This window comes from Eretmochelys imbricata, chromosome 9 (assembly GCF_965152235.1).
Source record: "Eretmochelys imbricata isolate rEreImb1 chromosome 9, rEreImb1.hap1, whole genome shotgun sequence".
Taxonomy (NCBI): Eukaryota; Metazoa; Chordata; order Testudines; family Cheloniidae; genus Eretmochelys; species Eretmochelys imbricata.
In genome coordinates, this window is record NC_135580.1 from 92,745,967 (window position 1) to 92,767,041 (window position 21,075).

The 21,075-nt window shown below is 39.1% G+C and overlaps 1 protein-coding gene across 3 annotated transcripts in view; it reads right to left on the reverse strand.

Annotated features, from left to right (window-relative positions):
* The window catches only part of AFF2 (ALF transcription elongation factor 2), a 410,708-nt gene that overhangs the window by 283,045 nt on the left and 106,588 nt on the right, over positions 1-21,075 (reverse strand). For 2 of the 3 annotated variants that reach the window (XM_077825719.1, XM_077825718.1), the window contains exon 3: positions 12,712-13,602. In XM_077825719.1, the coding sequence (XP_077681845.1) occupies positions 12,712-13,602 (891 nt within the window). Of the gene's footprint in view, positions 1-12,711; positions 13,603-20,668; positions 20,772-21,075 lie in introns of all 3 variants that reach the window. The other variant, XM_077825720.1, reaches the window with a different exon arrangement.

A 21,075-nucleotide genomic window follows, 5' to 3' on the forward strand; every position in this document is an offset into this window, starting at 1 on the left:
CTCAGCCTTCAACCAGCTACCTCTGTTCGTCTCTCCTCCCTGGCATGGCAACATAGCTCCTGAAATACCTGATGGGGGCTCCAACTAAAAGACCCCTCCCTTACACAGTGGTTCACTCATATGGAGGGGTTAACATCCAGTGGATTTTTTATTAGAAACATGCTACATAATGCAGCTTGTGGCACCTCCTCTTCCCTACCTCTAGTTCTAGTCCCCAGACCTGTGGGGGAAAAAAACCTTACCCCTTAATGGGGCCTCTGTCAAGATCAGGCAGCAAACCCACTGCTGTCCTCTACTTCACCGGTTTGGGGCTCAATATGCTGAATTTGCCTCTTTGAACATCTTGTGATGGCCCTCGTTTCCTAACTGGAAATACAAATGGGCCCTTACATGGTTAACTCAAACTTCCAATAACACTGCCAAATTTATGAGACAGTCTTTACAAAAAAGATGGGGATTGTCTGTGAACAACTTCTCCAAGGTATTAGACACAACTAGGCTTTGCTTCAGCCTCATGGCTACCTGTCTACTTATTCCAGCTATTTGTTCTTGAACAAACATATTTATTGTGGCCTATGCAAGGGAAGTCCCACTCTTCATTTATGTCTGGGTTCCTCTCTGCAAATTAATGACTTGGAGTGTGCCTCACCCTAGAAAGTGAAATGACTCAAGTAGCCAAGAATACAACAACATTGTTCTGGGCACCCAGACTGGAAATCACAGATAGAATATATTGTGGAAAATCTCCTGCACTATAATGTCAAAGCAGTCCCCTTGCTGTGGACTTGGCCTATGGAAGCTACCTCAGTTGCTGAATATAGCATTTCTTTCACATTAAGAGCCAAATTTTGGCTGTCCCTGCATGGGCACATGGGGTGGAGAAGAGGTACAGGGAGCCCTTTCTTCTTCTTGCATAGCTGCTGATGGAACAGCAACAAGTAGTCCACTGGTTGTGCTCCTTGAAAATAAGGTACAGAGTAGTAGTATACCATAAATGATAACGGTGACTTATTTTCTGTATATGAGCAATACAGGATGAGTTCTGATGCCTGAGATCTATACTCAAGCCATAGCATAGTCAGAATTCAGGAGTAAGGAGGAAACCTCAGGAGATCGAGCTTGGCTACATACCCAAAAGCTTGGTTGCTTATCCAAGGTCTACATTTGATCTGGAACCCCAAGGTCTACAAAAACTAGGATGGAAATCTTATGACAACAGGCTGCCTCACAAGATTTCCCATGTTTACTGCTAAGGGCTTCAAGCACACTGTGTGTGTAGAATATTAATACAAGCAAAAATAAACCATTAGCAATAATGTATTACCATATATTCAATATGTCAAAATATATTCAAAACTGTAGCAAGTAATTTTCTTGATGACATCCAGATTCAGTTAGATCTTAATACTATGTATTTACAAAAGCAGCTTTTGCACATTTTAATTTCTTCCCATCTAATATGTAACAGTTACCACAGTCTGTTTCTTCTATGCTTTACGCCTGCCTCTGGTCCAAAATAAGTCTTGCTAGTTTGATTATTTAGAGCCTAGTTTTACAACCTCTATTCATGTTGAGTAATACCTTCCTCCTCGTTTTGAATCAAGAGGACTACTCGAGGAGCGATATCAGTGTCAGTAAGGGTGGTACAATCTGGCCTTTAAACTCCAGTTCTAATCTGGCTGTATTTTACAGATCACTTCTTCACCAACACGGATGTACTCTTGTTCGTTTCCAAATTTGGATTATTCCATCTGTAAAGTGTTTTTGGATCAGATGTTTTTATGTTTTTCGAAAATAGGCAAAATAATTTATCACAGCATGGAAGGAAAAACTAAACCAACAATTATATTTTAGTACAACCTGAATAGGATTTGAAAAGACTTTCTTATATTCTTAGGTAGAGTCTATATAAACCCAGTTGTGCTTCTATTCCATGCATAATAACTAACTATTCAGCAGGCATGGAATATCAATATAAATAATTTATAGATAGAATAACTGCATCCACTGGCATAGGCAATGGGGTATTCCAAATATTTACTGCTAATTCGCTGCCTGTTAGCTATCTTTTCATAGTGCCATTTTTGCAGATGCATTAGCCTGACTCCTATAGAACTTCTCTGGAGAATTTCAGGAGAATTTTGCATTATGAAAAATTTGCAGGCGAAGGCTCTAAATGTATGTTCAGTAACAGATGAAGAGATTCATCCTGACATGAGCAAATACAGAACTTTACATCTTGACAACTTAAAAAAACATCATTTTTTTCATGATTGGCAGGGAACATATTCCTTACTAAACACTACACGCATGTGAGGTATGAATGTCACTGGGAGATGCATGTATTGCATCAAGGGATAGGGCCAAATCCAATGCTACTGAAATTAATGGAAAGATTCCCATTAACTTCCACAGGAGCTGGGTTGTGCCCTGTATTCAGTCAACAAAGAGCCCAATCTTGTAAAAAGTTCCACCTGTGGACTCCTGTGTGGAATCCTATGGAGGTCAATGGATCTGTGTGCAAGAGAAGCTCTTTGTTGGCTTGAAATGTTTACATTTGGCTATTTTTGCATCATTAGCTATTAAATAAGATTCCAGGATTGTCACTCTGGTGTCACTTTGAAATTCAGAATGTCTGTTGAGTCAGTGTGAAGTGAGGGAAACAGCTGCAAGCATGACTGAGAATATCACCAGATTTTCAACTCAAGCATGTTAAGAATATCACCACATTCAATCATCAGTGGATTTGTGGTCTGGTACCATCCCATTTTTAAGTTGTCAGCCATTTCTGAATTACACCTACGTGACAACGCGGGCCTTCAGCTACGGTAAGTTACGTATCTATGCCACGCCAACAGACCTTGACCATGGTGCTATCAGAGGTACCTCAGCCAATCACTATACATATGCTACACCTGATTTACATGCAAATTGCCCAACTGCCACAGTTCCTACAATATGGGCTTCCGGCTATTAGTATGGCAAATGAAATGGTTGCCTGAATAATTTTTTTGAATAAAAAAACCCCCCTACCTCACCGTGGGTCACACTTTCAGGGCATAGGGTGTTGGGGTACAATCTCTCCTTTCTCCTAATACCACTTACAATATGAAGTTTCACCCCAGAAGGAAACTGTCTGAGAAAGCTACAAAGAGCTAAAAAGAAGGGTTCAGAATAGGCCATTCTCAACTGTAATGCATCAGCACAAACAATATATTCTCAGTGGAACCCCATCCTACGGTGCTTGAAATCCAAGGGAAATGGGAGTTGAGAATGCTCAGCACTTCACAGGACTGAGACCTATGTACACATATAGGTCCTGGTCCAAGTCATACAGCCCTTATTCAGGGAAAGCTCTTATTAGCATAAAGGGGAAGCACTGGATCCAGAAGACAGTGAAAATCACAGAGGTTTTTTTAAGCTTATTAAAGTGTGTGTGTGCTTTAAAAATTAAATTCCATATTTAGGAAAATAGCAATCTCCACATTTATATTTAAAATATAGGCAAATGTAAATGGCAGCCTGGAAATTTACAAACAGCAGAAGCAATTGCCTGCTTGTCTGTGTGGATTTAAGTGTCACAGCTTGCAGTTCAATGAAATACAACCCCATGAGTTTACACATCTGGGGGACATAACAATGAAATTATTTTGGGGAAGCCTGTAAGGAAAAGCAGCATGTACTGTTCTAACTAAAATATGTTTAGACTGGCAATATTAATGGGGATTTAAGCTTACACTTAGTATTGTGGACATGTCGGCTCTCTGGGATGTTTACGGATCCAAGTGGAAAGAAAAGTCCATTCGCCTGGAAAGTGATTACGTCTGCATTTGGTGCCCTCCCTCCCCCATATTCTTTTTCAAATAGCTTCTTAGAGGACAAATTAAAGAGGCAAATTTAAAATCAACATCAGTGCATTTCCTAATCCCTGTTCTCAGGACACAGGGGGAATTGCCCCCTCCTCATCCCGTGGAAAATCCTATGAGAGAGGCAGCTTGGGGTGAAACTTTCATTGCAATTCCCCTTGCAGTGTTTCTACAAATTCTTCTACTCTGGGGTGTGTGTGGACGGCATTACCCACCGCTTCCCTCCAACTATTCAAGAAACCGGAGAGGCTGACCCTTAAATCCCACAAACGTCAGGGATCATCCACATGGAGCACCCCTTCTACCAGCACCGAGCCTCTCTGTGCCCTCTTTGGCTCAGAGGCATCATGGAAACAATGAACAACATAGCCAGGAAATTCAGCACAGGCAGCTGCTTCTGGGACTCCCTTTAAAAGGGGAGAGCATCTCAGTGCAAAAGGTAGCGCTGCCTGGACTGTATTAAATCTTGTGCAGACCCCACATAAGGCATGGGGACACGAGGCAAGATCCCCCTGTCCATCTAAATCCCACACCAGCTCAATCCTTCTGCTTACTTGCAGAGCTCATCTTGGGCCCTGAGAACGGTGTGGGATGATGACATTAGGGTGACCAGACAGCAAGTGTGAAAAATCGGGACGGGGGTGGCGGGTAATAGGAGCCTATATAAGAAAAAGGCCCAAAATCAGGACTGTCCCTATAAAATCGAGACATCTGGTCACTCTAGATGCCATGCTGACCAAACCTGATCCTATGGGGGATGAGGGGAGATGATCCACGTACACAAGGCCCCCACCATATGCAACTTGAGAAGAACAAAAAGGCATATTAATCAGAACCCATTTACATATTAATTCAGTTGGGATATTCTCCTCTTCTCACAAATCTCAGCATGAGTAGCTGAAACCCATAGTGCTGCATCAACCAGATGGGAATGTAAAAGCAAAAGTGCATCTTGGCTATTCACAACAGGAGAGGTGGTTTTTCTAGCTACTAGATATTGCATTACCATGATTTTCAAAGGAGACATTTTAAAACTTCCTTTTGGCTTCAGACAAAACTTTTTTTTTCATTTTTTACCCTTTAGCTCTTGCTCTATTGAATGAGAGAGTGGTTTAATTGTTTTGAAAATGGGAAATGGGGCATGATTATCTCTATCAGTAGTACTTTGGCTTTATTACACAGTCTTAAAATGCACATTTTATAGTGCTTCACATATTTACATCTACCTATCTAAAACACATACCATTGTAATATATTATGTTGCAATTAAAAGCCTACAATCTAAATCTGATATTTCTTCACTAATTTATTCCCAAGCCAATATGTATTTTAATGTTCCAAACCGTTGCTAATTAACACATGGAAATATTTTAACATGGATTTTGATTAATTCCATTTAACAGTCTAACCAGTGCTAAAACATATGTGGTGTGTCATTTCTTTCTTTTGAGGAAGGCATTGGCATTAAATCTTTCAATCTTCCTAAGCACCAAATGCTAATTTCAGGAAGATTAAATAACAGACTGCAGCTACGGTTTCCTTTCTTTGCTTCCCAGAAGGTAAAATGAACATATTTATGTGGGAGGAATTTCTTTACTGCACAAGTGAACATGCAGAAATTAGATTTTTTTCCCCAACATTGCTAATACACTTGCAATAGCCTGCCAGCTAAAGAACTTTAACCTATATCTGCAGTTCATGGACAGTTGCCAAGCTATATGTTCAACTTTCTTTCCCTTAAGTATTCCCATATGATGTTTTCACCTGCAGCCCCTAAGTGCTTTTCCATACTTGGATCAGAGACAGCTAGCTTAATAGTGGGGTGACTGTGGCTATAACTATAAAGCTAGAAATACTCATATAAGACCCTCCTCTCATTTTCATACTTTGAAGCTATGTTATAAGCAAATAATACAGGATGGTCCAAATGGTTTAAAGTGTGTGCAATTCCGCATGCCTCTGAACTAAGCATTCCAAATGTGTGACATACGCATTCAAAGGTACGGGCCAACTTATTCGCACATGCAGATCCCCAATTTATACACATTCACCAGGTATGCCACATGCATCTCAGGAGTGTATATTCAGTGTTCTATGCATCCCCCTTTCGTAGCTGGTCCAGGGAAGATGAGCGACTACTACAGGCAGTTACTCCTTTAGCTGCAGTGGTATAAGTTCATACCTTTAGTGCTGAAAGTCATGGGTTCAGGCCCCAGGGATGGACCCTCAATGGCTGTTATTACACATGCAAAAATCTGTGCATGCTCTTTCTCCTGAACGTTACAAAAAAATGAAAAAAAGCCTTCTGTGTTTCCAAACTATTTGCAACCTGCAGCCACAGTCTGTTTCCTGTGCTTTTCCACAAAGCAAGAAACATAATATAGGGACAAAATCCCAGAAAGTAATGAATGGAAAAGGTAGCAGATATGTACAGTAGTATTTTTCAAGCCATCTGTGTGTTATTTTCAAAGGTTTGAGTTAGATAAAGTAACATTTAACAAGGCATTTGGTGCAATTTTCAGATTTACAATGATGCCATTCTACAAAAGGCCACATTGCTGACATCAGATAGCTTGTAGCGCTCCCAATATCTTTGGTGGGAAACATGCACGTTCATTTGCAGGCAGAATTTGGGGCCAAAGTAAATATCTGCATCATTAAAAATACAAACATCTGAAAGACTTGCATCTAAACATGTTTGAAACCAGTTATGCTTCTATGCCTTGGTTTCAGAACTCACAAATATTATGTATTGTTTAAAGCAAAACGTGTTCTACAGAGCACTTATATTTTGTGCCAGGGTCTCAACTCTATTACACCAGTGGGTGTGGTCCCATAGGAACCGCTTGGTCAATTGAGGATCACCCAGATTGGTGTGGGATCCAGCCCTGCCCTGGCAATGCCCTCCCTACTCTGACTTACCCCTATGCCAGAAGGCTGGAGATGCAAAGCTGGTTATTCCAACTTTATATCAGCACCTTGACTACAGTAGGAGTATCCAGGGAGTAAGGTATTACTCAACATGAACAAGGATGTCACAAGCTGGCCCTCAACAATTGCCTCCACGTGGCTTGATTATGTCGTCCTTAAATTAGTATAGGCAGGTTAAAAAAAAGAGTGGTTTTATAGTGGATTAGGAGATTCAGCCTTAGGTATGCAGAGGCAGTCATATCTCCATAATAGTTTGCACTCGTACAGCACCTTTCTGCCAGGGATCTAAAAATGCCTAACAAAGGTGGATCAGTCTTACCCCTGTTGTCCATATGAGGAAACACGCAAGCACTGAAAAATAAAGTGATTGGTTCAGGGTTACACTTCAGAGCTTTGCAGACCCTAGTATTCCTGACTGTGGGCATGTAGGTGATGCCTTCTCAACTTTGTAGAAGATGGTGCAATGTGGGTATAACTAACCTATTCCTTGAATGCACCATAAATGGCACAGAGAGGGAAAACAAGTTCTATTAATATGCAGGAACTGTTTTCCTCAAGGCTCTTTGAGGTCACTTTATTTTCTGCCACCTCTGGCTAGGCAATTGGAATAATAATATTTCCTACAATTAATTTGGACCAACAACTAATGGCTTACAATTGCCATTCAATTTGGAATTGGGGAACCTCAAAGGGCTGGAGATTCTTGTGCATGAAGTCACACAAGAAGATGCATTCTTGCAGAACACTGGCATCTCTGCCTTCACTCCTAGGCAGAATTCAGAGGCACTGGGGGAAAAATATCACTGTGTGAGAAAAACCATCCAACCCCCCAAAATATTGGGTATGGGGGTCAGTTATTTCATCTAAACCTGTTCACTTGTCTCTATTTTATAGGCTTGATTCTGTACCCAATGAAGTCAAATGCAAAACTCCCATTGACCGCAATGGTTCAGTATCAATTCCTAAATGCCCATGATTACCTCTCTAGTTCCTGTTGCAAACAGATAGGCCCTAGCTGTGTTATTTCCCCCTCCAATATCCTTACCCCCCAAAAATACTCCTGCTAATGACAGTCTCAGCAATAGGACAGTAGCTTAACAAAGCAAGAAAAGGCCACAATAAGAGGTCTTCAGACGGTTGGCATCATATGTTCCTCATTTAGGAATATCTCAAAAACATTACTTCTCACAGTATTTACAAATGAAAAACACATGGCTATAACCTATAATACTGCAAGAAATAGTGCTCTTCTGGTTTGTTTTTGGCCTCAGACTTTTGAAATATGAACCAAGTGAGGGCATTTCAGCTTAATGCTTGATTCAGTCCATTATTCTTAAACCCCCAAAGTTTTGAAGGAAGAGTGAAGCTTGCATTTGAAAAGGCAATGTGCCCACAAATACAGTAATGCACTTTATTTGGCAACCAAAGCATAATGTATTTTAAAGGGGAGTTAGTTACCTCAAGGCTTTTGCTTTCCATTCAATTAAAAAAAAACATATTAAACTGGCTTTGGGTGCCCATAAAAAGTTTTATAAGTCATAGATAAAGCCTCTTGCGTTTACCATTTGGGTTGAATCAATATGGTTATCTACCTGTCAATTTTTCTTGCTCTTTAATGCAGAAAGTGAGCAGCTTTTTTTATAGCTAGCTTAGAAAGTACTGAGTTAATCAATACATCCAGAGATAACAGGATGATTTGAAACACATATAACAAAAGCCTATCACTTTGCTGTATAGAGAACCCATCAAAATATTATCCTAGAAGTCACGCGGAAACAGAAGTTCTCTGTCTTCCATGACTAAACGGGTGGTGACAGTGGGGTTGTGGGTCTTTTGGATGTGTTCATAGCGTTGCGTTATTGGGAGAAATTCAGTGTTTCTTATTTTGCAGGAATATGTAGTCAGCTATGCAGAGATTCTTGGGAACACTGAAGAGTTAAAAATTTTCTTAATTACCCCAGATTTACTTGGCCTCAAAAGAGCTATTGGAAACTCTTGCATAGTTTGTACAGTGCAAATGATTTTTCACAAGCTTATCTGGAAACTGCTCCGATGTTCCCACAGACCCGAAAACCTCTTGATTTAGTCAATGTGCTCAGTAATTTGTGTCCAAGCCCAAACTGAAATGTACAGGCTTACTTTCAGCTACCTCATGCTGAGTTAGTCAATTTGAAATCATTTGTAAGCATATGACTCCTAAAGATTTAAATATACATCGGTATATCAAGATTCTGGATTTTAACACAGCAGCGAGAGGATCAGCTGTTATAGTGATTTCTAACCCCTACATTTTCAAAGAAATGCATAGGATTTAGCTACATAGTTCCCATTGAGAGTTAAGTTGCAATCACACACCATCATCCCACTTAAATAGGTGGAATTCTGCATACAGTACAAAAGCTCTCACGGAGTCTAGGCTTGCTAGTATTTACCAAGTGTAATATGCAAGTGCAAAATTAATATATACATATAAATATGGAATAAAGAGACCAATACAGAGAATGAGAAAAAGAAGATATGTCTGAAACTTGCTTTAACTCCAGTGCCCATGTTGCCAAGTCGATGTCACGGGTCTCACAATATTTGGTGTTTTTCTTAAAGCCCTAGAACCTGGAGCCATGTGACAAAATTTGACTCTAATATTTCATTAAAAATAATAAATTTCTAGCCCTTGTAGTTGCAGAGTAAAGCTTGAAAACATGAATCCTACAGGCTTCGAAGGTAAATAAAAAGAACCCCAAATGTATTTCTTTTTGAAATTGTGATTTTTTTTTAAGCCAACCTAATGAGTTTTTGGAGCCAGACTCATGCTTGTCATAGGCAAGACAGAGTGCTATTCGTTGTGTTAGGATTTGAATTCATCCTATTGTTGTTCTAAGAATTTTGACCTTGACAATGAGAAAATAGTAACTATGCACAGGGAAGTGATGTTAGATATTTTATCTATATTCATACCCAAGAGGAAAAGCAAAGGACTGAAGGATCTGGCAATCACCAAAATAATCCCCAAAGGATATGGCAGATACACAGTGTGCCTGATTCTTCCCTTAGCAATGACTGAACAAATGTTTGTTAATTCTAACCAAGTTGAGGGCTACATGGGCCCAATCAAGTAACACCAAGCATGCTATAAAATTGACCACTTCCTCAAGCATAGCAGAATGCCTCCAGGGCACTAAACATTCTGTATAAAGCCATGATAAACAGGACCATATTTTCACAGTGGCCTCAACCCATCCTTTAAATCTGCGTGCCTGGCCAGTCATTTTTGGGTATCAAAGTTTTAGCAGAACCAAATCCTCTGATTTGCATGCACAGATTTGCATAGCCTGGTCTTGCAGAGGTCTATATGCACAATTTGCACACACAAAATTAATTTGTTCATATAACTCCAGGTTTTGAGGTGTGCAAAAACTTGAGCACCCAAAAACTTGGCCGTGCCGTCTTGGTGGGTGGATTTAAAGGCTGGGGTAAGTTTGAAAAATTGGCTCTGAGCATCCAAGGGAACCTACAGAGCCAATCATAAGAAGCACCCAAAAAGGCAACTTTCCTTCCAATGGTTTGAAGGGGTCATCATCACCTGCAATGTTATTAGCATGGAACCTCATGTGTCAGAAATGAAATTGTTTCAAGCAGATCACAACTGCTGGTGGCAGCTAGGGAAGGTTCATAAATTGACATGCACCCCCAAATAATCATAATCCTTCACGTCAATTGTATAAAGATTACAACAGAGCCCCCCCTCTCTGCTGTCATTCCGAAAATGTTATGGGTTTCACAGTTGTGCCCTCTCAGTTCTGATTAAGCTTACACTAAACTAGTTATCTATAACCTTGGATTAGAAAGAGTTTTATTGCCAAATGTAAGTTAAATTACATTCAGAACGCACATTAGTGGAAAACCATACAGAGGCAAAGTTTGCAGTCCTTACACAGGCAAAATGATCCTTAAATCAAGTGGAGTTTTTCCTGTGTGAGGACCATTGGCTTTGGCCCATGCCGTACATTCTACATAGCAGCAGGAAGTCATTCCTGACTGCAGCATAGCTGCATAGCTTTTCTCTCCCTCTGCCATTCATTGTTCGCTTTTATAACACATGGACTGTTTTAAGATTATTATCTGTGGTCACTGCTGAAGTGACTTGAGTTTACTATTTACCCCATAATAAATGAAGCTAATTATACACACAAAGTGTTCGCTACACAGGCTATAAACCAAAGCAGCTATAGCCACAAATTCACCACATAACTTTTTCATCTGAGTGACTACCAGCCTTTCCATTAATAAAAACAAATGGTTCACATCAGTTGTATTTAAAGCTATACCAACAGATTCTGGAGGAAACCCTGCCGTCATTGAGATCAATGGCAAAACTCCCACTGACATGAACAAGGCCAGGATTTCACCCTCCTGTGCTGAACGCAGAGGAAAAGTTGATCCACGGTGTAAGCCTAAAGTTCCACTACAGAGAGATATTCCATATTAACGCTGCACTTCAAAGTGTGCTTATTGACTCATTGTTATTTTAATAGAGATCAAAAGTGAATAAATGTATTTGCCTTTGCACCATCATTATTTCTTTTATATGCAATTATTTACTTGCCAAACACCACTAGCGATAAATTGCAAGAGAGAATGAAGCTATCTACATCAGCAGATTTCTAACCTAAGGTAAAAATAAACAGAAACATCTGTAAAGGAATCTTGTGCAAAGCTACATTTATTAACAAATACATTTTCTAATAAAATGCCATCTGCAAGCAACCCTCAGCTTCCACCTGATATAAATAGGCCTTTTTACTGTTTTCAGATGCAGTTCCCAGAAAAATTATTCCAAACTCTACTGCAAAACACATCAGTCTTTGTTGCTGCCTGGAATGTTAATAAATAACATCAAGTTTTTAAACAGTCAAACAAATTATTGGCTCAAAACAATTATTCCAATAGGAAAAGCTGACCTTTTCCAATAAAGTGTCTTAAGAATGAATCATTTCTTATTTCTGGTATAAAAATATTAACAAGCAGGGAAGTAATCTTGGGGGAAAACAGAAAGCTATGAAAATCCCATGTTGTAACTCTGTTCATGCATGTACTAAAAACCTACCTTGCAATGGTTACTGCTTTAGAGCAACTCTGAATAAGAAATTTATTATATCAGTACAAATGCTTCAGTTGGTACCCTTGCAATACAGCTGTGCTTGAAGTGTCCAGGAGAGAAATAAGAGCTAATTATAACTTTAATCACAGGACTGTTGTAACAGACCAGCAACACAAAACTCAGCAATTTAAGTTCTTGGTGCCAGGAATTGGCATTGAATCCCACTACTAAGTGCTATTGAAAAATGCATGAAGACTTAACGGGATACATTTTCAAAAGTGTTTCTCACAGTTTAAGGCACATTAATTCCATTAAAGTCAATGGGAAATGAGCAATGAAAACGTACCCCTTATTGTTAGCAGTTCTGTACAATGGGCATTAAAGTGGTCAAGGAATTTCCAAGTTTATTTTAGATTTTTTTTCTCCTTTTGCACAGTGCATAACAACATTCTTTAAATCGGATTAATTCCAAAATAAATCTGCAAAACTGTGAACAATGCAGCTGAATTAAGATATATTAGAGTGCTGTGGCCAGCCAAGGATCTGACCTTTTACTGTTAGTGTGACACAACCAAAGTTAGCATTCCACACTTTGATTTTAAAAATGGATGTATCGCTGCTTACTAGGGTTGTCACAACAATCCTTACCAAAAGAAAATATAACCATGCATTTTCTAGGAAAGGGGTGTCTTTTCAGATCACAATTTCAGGAACTGGAACTTCATACTTAAAGAAACAGACATACACTAGGTTAAATACTCATCAGGTCAGACCTGTTAAGATTCCAGAAAAAAGTGAACTAAGAAAATGACTTACCTCGCTAGCTTGAGGAATGGTAAGCTTTGGTAATTTATTTTTAGAACTGGGTGCATTAGCTTTTCCTTCCAACAGTGTTCCAAATGTTTGATTTCCATAACCACTCTCAATTTCTATTGGAGGTTTCAGTTCAGGTGAGTCATTAGGTACTTGGTCCTGACCATCCATAGGCCTTACATAAGCTGTAGGTTTTTGCTGGACCATGCTAGTTTTACAATGCAGTCCTGGTGGGAAACTCTGGGTTGAGAGACCATTGTTTGCGGATAACAAAGACGTAGAAGGAAGTGGAGATCCAGGACCGTGCCCTACAAACTCAAGTTCTACAGGTGACTTGGAATGACTGTTTTCTTTATAAGAATGTTCTCCAGTTGTTGATTTAGAATGATTGTGCCTCCGTGAATGTGAAGATGATGGAGCCGGGTTTGCTTCCTCAGCGCCTCCATTTTTATGTTGTTCACTCTGACAGTTGTAGAGATCGTCGTACCTGCCTTGAGGCTGGTCATGTGAAGAGCTATGTTTTGTCCTACTCTGTTGACTATTGGATTGGCTTGGCTGTGCACCATTAGAGCTGTGACCACCACGTGACCAATCTGTCCTGGATTTCCTGCTGCTCTGGTGACTGTGTAGCAAAGTAGAATTTGATGACAGTGAAGAAGGTGGGGGCATTGATGTTGACGAGTGACCACTGATCTGGTGAGACGGAATCATCCTGTTTCTCTGTTCTGGAAAAAAGTTCTGTTCATTTTTGTCAATGGGAGTCTGTGGTACAGAATTCTTTGGGATTCCTACAAGGTGGCTCTGGTTGGAATGGTTGGTTAACAAGTCCTTCATTTCATCATAGTTTCCCAATGTGTTTTGGACACGGTTAGCAAGGGCATCACCTTTATTTGTCTAAAATACCAAAAAGACATAGGGAAAAGAGTGAGTAAATTCCTGGTTGTGAAGTTACTGCTTGGAATGGTTGTCTTAGGAAACGACAGCAAATGTTAGCTACTTAATAGCGTCATGCTGACATTTAATTTAATTTCAATTACATTTTGCATATGTTATGTAAGAAAAACTCATCAATAACTGTGTTCAAAGAACCTCTTGGAACAGGCTTGCATGAGTAACATTTGTATACTGCTTCCTTTTTTCTTAAATATGTTCTCAGAGAAATATTTAAATTACATCAGTTATGGATGTTATGAGCAAAACAGTCTGGTTTTATGTCAGATAAGTTGGGCTTGTACATTTTATATTCTGCAAAATGGGAATGTACAATTACTGGTTATTGAGTATTTGAATTAAAATCAAACATTTTATTTAAATATGTTATTGCTATAAACCAGGCTAAACCGACAATAAACATAAGGAGCTAAATTCATCCCATGTGTAACTTTAATGATTCCTTTATACAGGGCTCAGTTTGGCCCAATATACGTAACATTTGAGATCTAGAAAACATACTGCTTCCAACTGGTGAATTAACTGCTACTAAAAGAGTGTTCCAAAGATGTACTAAAGTAGCATGTAATTTCTATATTCTGAAGCACCAGGAGGCCTCTGTTGGCTGAGAGTGTGGTGTGTTCATGAATCAGTCACTCACACTTCTCTTCAAATCACAATAATCATGAAGTAGGTTCTGATTCATCTATGTTTTACTATTATTTTTCATTCTGAAGTGGTTTTTACTATGCTATATATAGTAGACTGGGTGAACAAGCTGAAAGGTTATAATTGATATGCAGCTAATTTCATTTTCCTTTTTGTTTTAAAAAAAGTCAACCAACATAGAACCAAGAAACGCAGTCCTCTTATAACCCTTGACGTTCCGCTGAAATGACCAGCATTGCATTAAAACAGCCTATTCCCTATACACGCGTTACTTTATCAGACTCAAGAGGTGAGAAACACTGCTTTCAAAACTATCATTCCTGTCCAAGAATATGCTGAACTTCGACAATCTGGAAGCAGAGTTTGAAGCTACAATATATGTGAGGTAGGGCTTGATACTTCATATAATTTCTCTCAAAGCATGCTCATACTTCAAGTTAAGTCTCCCTTTCCTCCCAAACGCTGAGCAAAAGAAAGAATGAAGACAGAAAATTCATGCATGGATTCCTCTTGGAATATCTGCTTAGATTTCCAATGCTCAACTAGTCTATAGAGGAGAGAAATGTTGCAAAAAGATTTATGTTCTTGGTAGTTCTCATGCAGTATAAAACATTTGGGGGAAAAGATAATAAATGCTGATTTTCTCTATCTCAACTTGCAGGAATTATAATGTATATTACCACTGCATTGAAGGAGCAATTTAAATGTTAACTGTCCAGTGTTGTTCTCATCTGTATGAGTTGCTTCTAACCGAGATGGTTAATAGTTACAGCTGTGCAGGACTAGGAATCACTTTTGTTCACTAAAAGTCCCTAGGTTGGTCATTTTAGTGGCAAAAAATATATTCGAGCTAAGCCAAGAATGACCTCTTTGTATATGAGCAGTTTCCTTCAACTGAGTTGCACAATGTGCCATCTGGGCAGCAGCCAAAACCAGACTCTCTGTTCAACCCCCAAAATTAAAACAAGGAGATTCCATTGTGCTTAAGGGCACAGCAGGAATTATGATGCAAGCCTTAAACACTTACATACTTGTGCTGTTTCTTCCTTCCCCACCAAACTTTTTAACTCTTTGAGACACAGCCCACGTGATGGCTAAGTATCTAGAAAGTCCAGAACCACTCGCTTTCATCAGCATTTTGGTTACATTTTCAATTTACACTTAACTTACTATCCATAAAGTAAAGGAGAAAAGTAAAAAGAGTACCAGGAACACATTATTGCACTGTAACATTTTAATATCACAGCAGCACATAAAAGAGCTTCTTCTCTAAGCCTTCACAGAGAGACTCAATATTTTAATTTTAATACATGGATTTTCAATCATTTTTACTGTTAGAGGTATCTGACTCTCAGGTTTTTTTTAAACATGTCACCTAATGCTAAATGTCATTTCACTTAACACTAGCTCTCTGTTTTATGCAAAATGTTCACATCCTTTGGGATGAAAGGCACTTAATAAATGTAAGGTATTATTATTTGTAGTCATTTTCTGGGAGTATTAATGAAAAAAACCCTTTTCTGAAAAGCACAGAGATAATTAATTTAAACCTCCTGAGCCTATTTTAAAACTCTCTCAGATCCTGATCCGATGCTTACTGAAGTCAGTGGAAAGATTATCAGTGGCTTTAATGGGTTTTGGATCAGGCCCTCAAAACATAAATACCTCTGCCAATAAAGAGACAGTCCACTGTAGCTTGAAATACAGTAAAACACAAATAGAAAATGCACCCCTAGGGCCAAACTCTCCTCATTGTGTGACCTCATTGAAGTCAACGAGGGGCATTGTGTGTAATTCAGGGCAGAATCTAGACTTAAGTCTTGACACATATCAGTAATATTTTTATTTTCTTCCTCAACAGATTTAGCATTCTTATTGAAAAGCAGGGTATGCCTGGCTAGTCTTGCTACAAGCACTACAAAAATGAAATTAACTATTTCCGGCCATTACATGTTACCAGGTAGGGGACATTTTTAACACCCTCTTCTGGATAATCCATTGATTTCTTAAAGGAAACTTCTCTACTCTATTTTCTGAGCAACAAGTTGAACTGTGGTTTTGCCACCATTAAGGAAACGTATCTTCTGAGTACTCCACGACATAAATTATATATCTGGTTTGTGATTCAAGACTAGCAGTACTCCCCCCACCCCCTCTAGCCTCTCATTAATTTAGGAAGTGCACACTTTTCTATGTTTGGCTGTATTGCTTTAAAAAAAATCAGAAATAAAATCCTATTGAAAGGCTAATTTGTTCACTAGCTATTGCATTATGGTTCTACAAAGAACAAAACTAATGCATTCAGACTTATGGTCCCAATTAATATGGGTTTTGTGACAATTCCTATGAAAGCCTGAGGTTTCATAATTCATTCATTTTCTCATGCCTCCCAGCATAACTAACCTCTACGGACTAGAAGGTGAGATACTTTATGCTATGCTTGAACACAGTGCAGGGGCAATACCTAAAAAAGATTTAACATTCTCCAAAGACTCATGCAAAAGAAAATTCTTTCAATTGGGTCCTATTTCTCCAGCTGAACTATTTCAAGGCAAACCTCAAAAAAAAAAATTAAAAAAAACCCCCTAATTATATCCAAACCTATTTATTAATGCAAAACATTAAAGGGTATCCCTAGTAAAACTGCAGCCTCTGCCAGGAAAATTCCTACACTGCTGATTCAAGCATCTGCAGACATGAGACCCCAGGCTGTGATCTAGTCAGCTCTGACAAATTAAGCAGTATCAGTGTTTGAAAGGGAGACCTCTAGAAAAGCTCACATGATCCATAACTGGCAATAGGCAGTGCTCATACCTCTTTATCCATGCTGGTCAAAATTGTGGTAGACAGCACAATATTTTTGAAATATTTTCTGCATGAGACTCTGGCACATAAAAAGAACATCTTTCTACACACACACACACCCCTATGAAAAGTAGATAAGATAGACAGACATAATAAAGGAATAGGTGATTAGGCAGCCTTTCCATAAGTATACAAGTGATGGTGATATCCATATAATTCATGGCAGAGAGCCACATGATAAACTATATTTATGTTGCACTTCTGCCCACGAAGTTACGTCTCCCTGGCTTATTTTTGTTTGTTGTGTTTGTCGGCAGGTTGGTCTCAGGGCATGAGAGAGCCAAGATGGGTGAAGTAATATCTTTTGTGGACCAACTTCTTTTGGTGAAAGAGACAAGTTTTGAGCTTCACAGAGCTCTCCTTCAGGCTACTTCATCCCGGGTATGAAGAAAGCTCTATGGAGCTCGAAAGCTTGTTACTTTCACCAACAGAAGTTGGTCCAGTAAAAGATATTACCTCACCCACCTTGTCTCTCTGGACTATTTTTAACATTCCAAGCAGCTACAGTTTATCTACCAGGTGTTGGCTATTTACCTGTTTTCTCATCCTCATACGAAGTGGCACTGGCAGCAGCCCCATCCAATAGTTCCCCATTTTGGGTTAAATGCTGCAGTGAATGGGGAAGGGTGGGTGTGCAGAACAGAGATATTAGAACAGGGAACCAACGAGATGGAGAGAGATGTTTTGTATTTCTCAGATTCTCTTCTCCCCACTTCAACTTCTGTGGTCCTTTGGAAATTCATGGGCCAGATCTTTAGTTGATGTAAATCAGCATGGCTCCATTAACTTTATTGACTTTGCTAATTGAGGATCTGACCCCATGCGTGGTGAAAGGTCACCCCATTTGCATTTGATGGATACCTTCTCTTTCCCTTTCCTCTGCAAACCTAATTGAGGGTCTGCTTGCTTCTTGCTGGCAGCTTCATTTATTTTGGACAAGTGGCATTGCCACTCCTGGTTATGGATACAGGAGAATGGACCATATTCTGATCTCAGCGACATCAGAGTAAATCTGAAGTAATTTACATTAATGCGACTGAAATCAGAATTTGTTCTGACTGGAAAAGAAACAAATCTATTCCCAAATCCTTCTTGCTTCTCCTCACACAAATTAAAAGTACACAGGGTTTACCATTGAATACAATTTCAGTATGTCAAAATGTTGGAAAATAAGTCCAAACATGTTCTCTTTTGATGTTACCGTCATCGGCAGCAATCAGAGCAGACTAAGTGGGTGCACTTTGCACTATTCTTGTTGGATACAGAGGGCCTAATTCTCATTCATACCAAGGATCCTTTGCATCTGGTAGTGTAAAGAGGCTTTAAAAGGGGGCATAAGTTACATTTACACTCACTTTAAGGCTGGTTTACACTGCTCTTTCATAAACACGAATCAGGCCCAGAATTCACTCTCTGCACTTGCTTTGTAACATAAACCACAACTCTGTCTTTAAGGGTCAAATCCAGCCCCCATTTGTCATCAGTTAAATTTCCACTAACATTAATGGAACCTGCATTGGGCCCTTAATAGCACAATCCTGTAAAGCAGTTGTTCTCAAACTAGGGCCGCTGCTTATTCAGGGAAAGCCCCTGGCGGGCCAGGAAGGTTTGTTTATCTGTCATGTCTGCAGGTTCGGCCAACTGCGGCTCCCACTGGCCATGGTTTGCTGCTCCAGGCCAATGGGGGCTGCAGGAAGCGGTGTGGGCCGAGGGACGTGCTGGCTGCCCTTTCTACAGCCCCCATTGGCCTGGAGCGGCGAACCGCGGCCACTGGGAGCCGCAATCGGCCGAACCTGCGGACGCGGCAGGTAAACAGGCCCACCAGGGGCTTTCCCTGAATAAGCGGCGGCCCTAGTTTGAGAACCACTGCTATAAAGGAAATATCAGACAACCACTTTGTCCTTAATTCCTCCTGACTTTTTGTAAAAATCAAGACAAAATGGGTGGAGTTTATTATATATATATATAAAATGAATATTAAGGATATATATAGTCTTAATTTTCCTTGCTTCTGTGGATTTAAAACAAATTAAAACTATTATTTTTGTGTTTGGTTGTTTAACAATTTATTTATACACAACAATTTTTACACTAATTTTTATGCTGTTCTAAGAGAGTACAATTCTAAAGAAGTTGTATTCAAGAGTTCACCTTGTAAAATGGGTGATGATAGATATTTTTGAAAGTAATATATCTATTCTTTAAGGGCTATTATAGAAATGCATAGATTTTAAATGCAGGTATTGTGTACTCAGTTGTCCAGTTCTGAGCAAGTGGACACAAATTTCAAAATGTAGGGACTATTTTAGCAATTTAAAACATATCTTTCTGAGGGCACAGTAGATATTAAGAATGGTTTTGAAGTGTATAATTGTTAATTCTCATGATGAAAATTCTGTATTATTTTGTTTAAGTTAATTTTGGGTAAATTCTCCACCCAATTCATTGTTTCAAAATGAACGGGAGGAGGAAGACAAAAAAAATAAACCTTGACAATAATGAGAATATATTTTCAGAACGCCAACTCAAAAACCATATGCATTGCTAGAAAAGAAATCAGCATTTAGAGGACCTCTCTCTTTGACAGAAAGTGTTATTTATCTTAAACACACAGTACATTCTCAATGAAAAACTGCCCCCACAAATTCTATGAGGTCAATAAGCATTTTCGTAAAGCTTCAATCTCTTACTTGCACATTTCCATAAGCCTTTATTAAAAATCTGGACTTATTTCTCTACATTTAGAAATTATTTCAAAGATCCATATTGTTTGATTTTTCATTAGTCTCCTATCTATTTCATCCCATAAACTCCAATGCTGTGTCTTATTATCAATCTTTAAAGTGTAGCTTAACTAGGTGGGAGCAGAAGGCCAGGACTAAAAACAATTCCAAGAGGAATAATCATGACACTCCATCTCCAGATGAACCTGAGCATGGTGTTGGTGGCCTGTGACACACAGAAGGTCAGACTAGATAATCTGGTGAGACCTTCTGGCCTTAAAACTCTCTGACTCTATGAAAACTTTTTTTTTTTTTTTTTGCGCTTCATTACATCAAGTGCAGTGAATGTGTCAAGTTTCTTCTTCATCTAAGTGATGTAATATACCAGTCATAACTACACAAATAATTGGGGGGAGGGGGAAGTGCTCAATCATATTGCTACATGTTGTAAAACTGTTCCCCCACATACTTGCATGTTCTTGGTAGATTAACATCCCAACATTTGGCTTTCCCTCTCGCACACAGAACATTTTATATCAAGAGGCCTAGATTCTACAAACATTTTTGCACAAGCTTAACTTTAAGCATATGAATAGAAACAAATTAAGCACATGCATAAGTGTTGGCAGTGTCAGGGCCATACTTGTTATCTCTCATGAACGTAATCTGTGCATACTGGGAGAGATAATATAGTAGTTAGAAATGATCCACTAGGGTCATTTGGAACATTTTAAACACTTCCATTAAAATGAGCCACTGTACAGTCAACCCACCTTAGAACTCAGTTGTGATTTTTTTTTTAAATTTGGGATGCTCATTTCAGACCTTTGCAATCAGTATCCCATTATTGGAAGAGCTACTCGATATCGAATTCATCTGCAATAAACCAAAAGCTATGAAATACAAAAGAAAAGATTAACTAGCTGCTGCAAACCCATCCAAATCAAAAGCATGTAGATCCTCTGTGCGGTATAGTCCCTTTTTATTCCTACAGGATTTCATATTTCAGTAGTAGATATAGCTGAATTCAGTAATTCAGAGTAACCACAATGGATTAGGTTCTGCTACCCTTACTGACACTGAGTGGATCTATAGCTCTTACAAACACTTGCACACAAGCTTAACTCTGCTTCCACGTGTAGTCTCACTGAAATCAAAGGACCCATTCATCCAATTAAGA